The 8194-nt window shown below is 39.9% G+C and overlaps 1 protein-coding gene across 2 annotated transcripts in view; it reads left to right on the plus strand.

Annotated features, from left to right (window-relative positions):
- The window catches only part of LOC103142400 (septin-7-like), a 33263-nt gene extending 31920 nt beyond the window's left edge, over nucleotides 1–1343 (plus strand). For both annotated transcript variants that reach the window (XM_007558446.2, XM_007558447.2), the window contains one exon: nucleotides 502–1343. In XM_007558446.2, the coding sequence (XP_007558508.1) occupies nucleotides 502–538 (37 nt within the window). In that variant the 3' untranslated portion in view covers nucleotides 539–1343. The remainder of the gene's footprint in view (nucleotides 1–501) is intronic.
- The last annotated feature ends 6851 nt before the right edge of the window (nucleotides 1344–8194 follow it).

Consider the following 8194-nt stretch of genomic DNA (forward strand, 5'->3'; position numbering starts at 1 on the left):
TATATATATATATATATATATATGAGGCACCAACAAAAACAATGAACAATTAAGACAGTCAATAAAGATATTGCACATAGCATTTTCAGACAGTCTGAGTGTGGAGATTATTGGTGTTGACCTACATAGTGCATTTCAGTCTAGAATGTAAAATCCATTTATGCCCCACCAAATAAATATTTATACATTTAGCTTTCCTTTCATGCCACAATATCTATTCTCTCAAAAGTATATCTGTACAATTCATTTATTATGCAGTCTATCACGATGTTTCTGAGCAGGAGCGGTGCATTTCTGTAGATGGCAGTAGGACCACAGGGAGGAGGAGATCCATCTTTTCACAGATCCATGTCTCATGTTATAAGAAATATATTTTTATAAAAGTTACTGCAGATTTATGTTTGATCCCTATAGCAATGCTCTGTCCTCATCAGGATTTAGATCAGATGACTGATAAATGTGTTGAGTTGTAAGTCTGCATTTTTGCTCTGGTTTCTGCAGGACCATTGACAAGGGCAAGAAGAAGAAGATCTTTTAATCTTTCTCTGGACTGTTGGTTCTGATCTGCCAATCTGCCATCTGCTGATCAAACTACTCCCACCGTTTGACCACCTTGTGTGACTATCAAGTGAAAGCCAGTGGGCAGCATAGTCTGAGTTTAACCTTAAATAACCCTCATTATCTCTTTTCTGGATCTATTTTGGGGCATACAAATGTACGCAAAGAAGCATGACTACTATTTTATCTTCCTGATTCAAACAGACGGAGTTCAGTTATTCTTTGCTCTTTGTTCTTTTGCTTTGGGAATATTTCATGCTGCACAATCTTTTCAAGCCAAAACCCAAACAAAGGGTCAGCCCACCACTTCCTGTACACTCAAAGTGTGAGGCTGCAGTTAACATGAGCCACTGCTGCTTTAACTAAAACTGTAACCAGGTATAGCAGTGTTTACTCATGATTGTTCATATTTTCTTCCCTTCTGTTCTTTCCTGTTGGCCTGTGTATAGAGATGGTGTTTAATGTGAGTGTTGTAGATGGTGTTGCCCCTGGAAACCAAAAGGACTCCTCAGTGGGCTCACGCAGAGCAGAACCAATCAGGAGAGGGCGTTGTGCAGTCGGTGCTTGGATTTGACTTTTGGAGCTTCTACAGATTTTGCATAAGAATATTTTCCAACAGAAACTTCCTTTGAAAGATGAAGCAGACAGTCTGTCTGTCCTGCTTCAGGTTGACAGTAAACATCAGTTGGACTGCATCTATTTTTTGTAATGTTATCTTTTAATGTACAAAGTCACAAAATAAAACTGTGATGGGGAAAATAAAGGATATTCATTGTAAGTCACAACATTTTAAAGTTATAAGAGTTTCATGACACAATAACTTTCAGTATAAATAGATTAGTGAGGAAAAAATGTAGTAGCCATTAGTTAGCCAACTGACTAACAGTGTGCAGCAACATGTGGGGAAAGGGCAGCACTTTGTGCCTCTGGCCTCTTCAGCACACTCTCATAAAAGTCACTTTAATCAGAAATTCTGGAGTTTGGAAAGTGTCACTTTTTAAAACGTTGGCTTAAATTAAAGTGACTGCCAGCCCAGTGTGCTGATGTAACATATTGAGCTCGTTTCACATTAGCTTTGTGTTAAAGGTTTGGATGGCTACAGGATTTTAGCACAGCAGTACAAGATGTTAGTAAATGATGTGGTTCTTTTTTCAGGGTCCAAGGTTATCTCCAGTGCGTTGGCTCGGTTGAAGGTCGAGGTTTTCTACAGACAAACTCAAACAAACCAAAGAGCCAGTTGACACCAGGAAAACCTTTTGTAAGCTGATCCTCATGTACAAGTGAGGGTCCCTAATTTAATGCATTGAAGTTGCTTTTTTCACATATTTAATATCTACAGTTCATATAAAAAGTATTTAGTCCTTTGGATATTTTACCCTTTTGTTGCTTTGAATAAATGTTTTGGGGGAGTTTTGACAAACTTTTTTGTCAAAGGAAAAACTGACTTTTACTAAATTATGAAAAATAAAAATATGAAAGATGAAATAACCTAGTCAGTAGGTTATTGTATCAGTCAGCTGCAACCTTTGGCTGGTCAGCTGACTTTTTTAGTTTGCTGACTAAAAAACCTGTAAAGTTAGACCTTTACAAGTCAGACATTTTTAGTCAAACCTGTAAAGACACTGTTGCAGTAATCAATGTGACTAAAAATAAACACATCATGGATGAGTTTCTCTAGATCTTGCTGAGGCATTAGTCCTTTAATCCTGAAAATGTTCTTCTTCTTCAGGTGATAGAAGGCCAGCTTTGTAACCGTCTTTATGTGTCTGAAAGTTCAGGTCAGAGTTCATCACTACACCCAGATTTCAGTCTAATCTCTAGTTTCTAGTTTGTAAAACTGAAGCTGTGTTGACTCTAGATCGTCTCTCTTGAGGTCCAAAGAGAACTTCAGTTTTCCTTCAGCTGGATAAAGTTTTGTTACATCCACACATTTATCTGTTCTCAACATCTGTTCAGTGATTGGCTGGCTTCAGGGTTGGTGCACATTCATGTAAACAACAGAAATATAGAACAGGAGAAATATAGAACTCATTCAGACCATAAAAGACTTTTAGTTTTTGTATTATTGTGATGCTCCCCAGGCCATGGTAGAAAGCCAAGTAGTCTAAAATCCCCTCTGTTGTTAATGTTCTCTGTGACCAGAGCCGTTTGGCTGGCATCAAATAGGAAGATAAACGGATCAAACGCCACCAACCTTAAGCGTATTGTGGCCTTTAAGCAAAACGTTCTGCAGTTTGCCCAGTAGGTGACAGCATAACATTCTAAAACACTATTTCTTGATAGTAAGAGATGGTCCTGTCCCTGCATGAGCCATATCTCTGGGTCTGAACTTTAACCAGAACACAGCTGCTTTTACTGCAATTCTGTGGAGCAAAGGCAACCCAACCACCCCATTTCTATTGGCCTTACCTTTGACCCAGATGTCCTCCTTCTTACCTCCATGCTACTATTTCTCCTACAGGACAGATTATAGGTCTTATTAAAAGAACAGTGCTCCAGTGGTCTCATCAGTGTTTTTTATTTTGTAGGAGTTCTAACAGGTAAAATAATGTTCTGGATAGTAAAGTTTGTTGGCGTTCTTTGTGTTTTCCTGAACTGAAAGAAGTCGTTATTTGCTGTTACCTGGACTTCTGTTGGAGATAAAGTCATGTGATCGGAGATCCAATCACATGACAATTCCAGAAGGAAAACCCAAACATTCCTTACCCAGCAGGACTCCAACTCATTCTGACAGACCAGAAGACATGTACAGTCCCTCCACTAAGATCTGGGTCTCCTCCCAGTGGGACCAGAATAAAAGGGAGGGTTCCAGGACATATCCTGGTCCAAAGTCTCCCATCATTTGTGAACATTCCATTAAGATGCATAAACTTTGACCCCTGACCTGGATGGAGCAGTCCTCCTGGTTCCAGTTGAGGACTATGTCATCTGACTTGGCCAGGGTTGACGTTTTACTGAAAAGCTGAAGATGCTGAGTTGAAAGCTGCAGCAATGACCCATCATTCTTCCTCTTGGCAGGTGTAGCTATTAGGAGCCAGATAATTCTGCTCTGCCTCTCATAGAGAGCTAAGTGACTCTAACAGAATCCTCCAACAAGAGATGATTATGGGACAGATCAAGTTTGTCAGTGTTAGAGATGGAGTCAGAGTACTCTTGTTTTACAGATGACAAATATACTTTCAACATTTTAAATAAAACCTCTCATTAGCAAGTGTGTCTTGTCCACATTGCTCCAGCTGTGGTCTAATGATACTTCAGGATAAACCCAGTTAGACACAGTTAGGTGAAACTGTAATTGAATCTTTCTCTCTTGCTTGTTCAAATAAAAGGCAGACCTTTTGGACCCTAAGCTGATGTTTGCAGAACACACAGAAACTCTCGCCACCGGGCGCGTTTCCTGACTATGTTGAGTTCCCCTGTTGCTGACTGGCCAGCCTGCGCCTGACGTCCACCAGGTTCAGAAATCATCAGTGACTGTGACCCTGGTGGAACCCTGATCTGACTGACCCGTCCGTAGACAAACTCAGTTCTGGAAGTTGGGGAAACTTGTTTATGCAGCTTATTTCTGAATGTATATCCTGTCTAATGTGGTACACTGTAGAATAATCATACTGACCCAGCCTCAGTACAACTGGGACAATGTGGTCAGTTTCATTCTAACATATTTTAATTCTGATTATGAAACCTGGGAGAACTGTCTTCATGTTAGCCAGTAGCTAGTTGGGGTTTCTTCATCATGCTGACTCATCTTCCACCTGCTACCAATCAGAGAATTACATAGCTTCTCTGTTTGGTTGCTTAAACCAAACAGTTTAGTTGTTTAAAACAACAATTTAAACCATTTTGTAGTAACTTTTTTATGCTCCGGTGCATCTCTGGAATGCCACAGCGTCTAGCTGTGTTGATATATGCTTCTGTACACGTTTCATATATGGGTTGGCTCTGATATGTCAGGCATTCGGCAGTCAGAGGACAGATTAAGAAGGCAGTAAAAATGGCTGCTTGCGTAATGTTCTTTGGCTTTGAACCCTAAGGTAATAGAAGTCCAATGAAACCAGGACATGAGAGGATCCCACCGGTGCCAATGAATAAACCGCACACTCACCTGGTTTTCTACAATAACTTTGCTTCTTTTCCAGTCATCAAGTTTAAAGCACTACTCTGGTTAAAAAGACGTCTACTTGTTAGCCCAGCTTTGTTCTAAATCCATGTTACATAATGAGGTGTCAGTGTTCTGCATGCAGGCCAGGGGACATCCTGTCTGGAAATAGAGATGTAATGTGAGCCACAGGTTGCTCTACCAGCTGGCTGACTGCTGATCGCACATCACAGGAACTGGCTCCTACCTGAACAGTACACTCATTTGATTGGGTAAACACAAAGAGCCAAGAGGCAGAATGTGTATCTTCAAACAGATGACAGCATGTTAATAAAATAATATGTCTGCTTTTAGATTTTCCATCATGTAAATCAGTCCACATTGTATTATTCACTGTGTTTTGGCTCAGAATGCTGCTTCTACATCAGCAGTATTCTCATGAAATGATATTCTTGCACAATGTTAGCCGTTAGCTGGATTTGCCTCAGACTCTGCTTTTCTATTGATCCAGACACATTTAATGGCAATATGTGCAAATATGAGTAGTTCTAGAATTGTGCTGCTCATGGTGGCAGCTGTGCTGTTAGTTCTAATTTGTTTTTCTAAAGTTTGATTTGATTTGATATTTATTTGGACGAATGCTGCATGTTTGGGCAGCAGTTCCTGTCTGGCTTTGGATGTTGTGCTGCTGGAAGAATTTTAGCTTTTACTTTCAGAAAGTTGCTGCATAACTATGGCAAAAGGGTATCGTTTTTACCTCTGGGAGCAACTGATTAGCATTTCAAAAGCTCAAATAACACCTGAACTATGACCCCAGAGGAGGTGAAAAGGAGACTTTTGGATACAGAGCAGGAGCAGAGAGAGGAGGAAGAAGTTCAAACCATCATGAAAAACAAGGATCCCCAACTTCAGCATATCTCTAACCGTACAGCCAGACAGAGATTCAAAGAAGAGCAGCAAACGCAAATGAGGTGGATTAGTAGAGCCTGCTAACAACTGCTGGTTGTAACAATATCATCTCTGCTGTTAGCTGTGAGCTGTTAAAGTGTCATAACAGTCATGTAACTGTGGCACAGCAACCGTCTTCAGTCAGAGGGCTTTTCAGATTCATTACAAGACTGATTGCTACTGGAGATCCTTCCTGTCCACAGCATCACCATCCACAACAGCAATTTCAAGATACTTGGATGATACAAGTTATTCTCTTTGGGATAAATAAAGTAGTTTTGAATTAAAGGAATATCACATCCATTCTTTAATCGGACTGAAATTATTCAAAAGGTAAAAATAAAATAAAAAATCTCAAGTTAATAAATAATTGTTTGCAACTAAATCTCCTGTGGTATTTTGTTGCTACCTCCTGTACGACCTCCTTCAGTCAGGAGGACATGTCCCCCTTCATAGGAGACCCTGCTGGACCCCAGCCATGAAGGACGGAGTTACTTCCAGAGAAAGAACTGGGAGGAAATCTCTTGATACCAGAATGAACGGCATTAACCCCGTTTCAGTTACAAGGAGGAAGAGGAGGAGTGTAGTCATGACATGATCACAAGGTGACAAAGCTGGGATTGATGGCACAGTTTGTCTCTATTTGCTCTGTAGCAGGACAGACATGCAGAACCCCGGGCTCCTGGTGGAGAAGAGAGGTTCGGCTTCTACAAAGAAACTGGATCCAAAGTAAATATTCAGTCAGCCATCTGGGCAATCACTGACTGTATCCAATCAATCCTGAAGACGAGGGTGGAAATGGACTGAACCTGGACCTGTTTTAGTTGGAAGTCACATGTTGTGAATGGAAGACAAATTAAATATTAATGTCAAATCTTAATATGTGAAAACAGTTCAGGTCATTTACTGATGGTTTCTGTATGTACCTAACGCTGTAGTGTAATTAACGGTTGATTCCTGCCTAAACTACTCCAGCTCTAACTCTGATCCCAGAAACTGTAACTGGTGAAACATGCTGAGGATTATTTTTGAAAATAGAGACAAAACAAACATTGAAAGACTGAAAAACTGCAACAGAGGGAAATTAGAAACAACATGCTGTTTAGTCAAATAAACTTCATTAACAGAAGGTTGATGAAGCCATTTTCAAACTGTCAGTCTTTAATGACACAATTATTTTCAAGAGGGAAACATGTGAAATTGTTACCAAGTTTGGTAACTGTGATTGTCCAAGGTCAGACAAACTACATATGTAAGAGCTCTGTCTCTGACTATAGGCAACAGTCTGCATGTTCAGGGTCAAAGTTCATGAGAGGACAGTCAGAAGAAGAATGGACTTGATAAGAGGGGTTGGAAGATAAAGCCAGTTCTCACTAAAAAAGAAAATGGCGGAACAATCTTGGGTTTACAAAGCTGCATCTGAATGAACCTGAACATCCCTGGAACATTGACCTGAGAGTTATGAGAGCAAAGCTGAGATGTTTAGAGTACGGTGGAGGAAGGATGATGATATGGGCTTATCTTACTTCTACAGTACATGGGCACCTTGTAGTCATTGAACTCATCATAGAGAGTTCAATGACTTTGTAGAGATACACATTCTAGAGTAAACTGGGACATGGAAAACCCAGTTTGGACACAACCTCACATGTTTCATGTAAACAAATCAACCTTTTATGAGAATAAATTAGTCAAAACGACTCCATAATGCTAAAAGAGACTGATGAAAATGAATCTGTGCTGAGATGAATGTACCACAGAAGATCTAAATAATGCTTTTGCATCATGACTAGCAGCCATCTAAACCCTCACAGACCCTGGGGGCTCTCTTCTCTGCAGCAACAGAACGTTTCTCACTTACACAGTGTCTGCATATTAATATTCATATATAGAAGTGTCTCTATGTATGAGACACTGGTGTTCCTAGGCAGTGTCTCTGCTTACTGTGAACTCTCTGCAGCAGGATCTGCTGGCTTCACACATGAGCTGAGAATCAGCTGATATATATACACACACACACACACACACACACACATACATATGTGTGTGTATTTCAAAGTTCCATTGTGAAAGAGTGAGGCAGCATTTTAAGGTGATGAAGCAGGATATAAGGATCATTTCGTCTGTTCAAGAGGGCTTTTCAGCACTGCACACCAGGAACAGTGGTGATAGATGTTGATGATAAAGAATGAACTGGAGCATATCTTATCTGAACTGGTTGTTATGGTGATCTAATGAGAGAAAGAAGCAAACTGATCCAATCAATTTATAGATAGAGACCATATCACTGAGCCCAGTTCCATCACAGTAGCTCTCAGATATTTAACTTTACTTTTAGCTATAATGCTAGCTGTGCATATTGTAGTTCTTTTTCAGTTCCTATAGATAGTTTAAATGGTTTAAACTGGGGTTCTATTGAGTCAATATCTTACTAGCAGTATCTATCTTACTTGACTCTTAAACTAAAAAATAACTTTCTAGCTCAGGGGTCTGCAACCTGTGGCTCTTTGGGCCTTTCACAATGGCTCTTAATAACTTAATATTTTTAATTTTGGATATAATAACAAATAACACTTTTTTTTAGTTTAT

This window comes from Poecilia formosa, unplaced genomic scaffold (assembly GCF_000485575.1).
Source record: "Poecilia formosa unplaced genomic scaffold, Poecilia_formosa-5.1.2 Scaffold96, whole genome shotgun sequence".
In the NCBI taxonomy this organism is placed as follows: Eukaryota; Metazoa; Chordata; class Actinopteri; order Cyprinodontiformes; family Poeciliidae; genus Poecilia; species Poecilia formosa.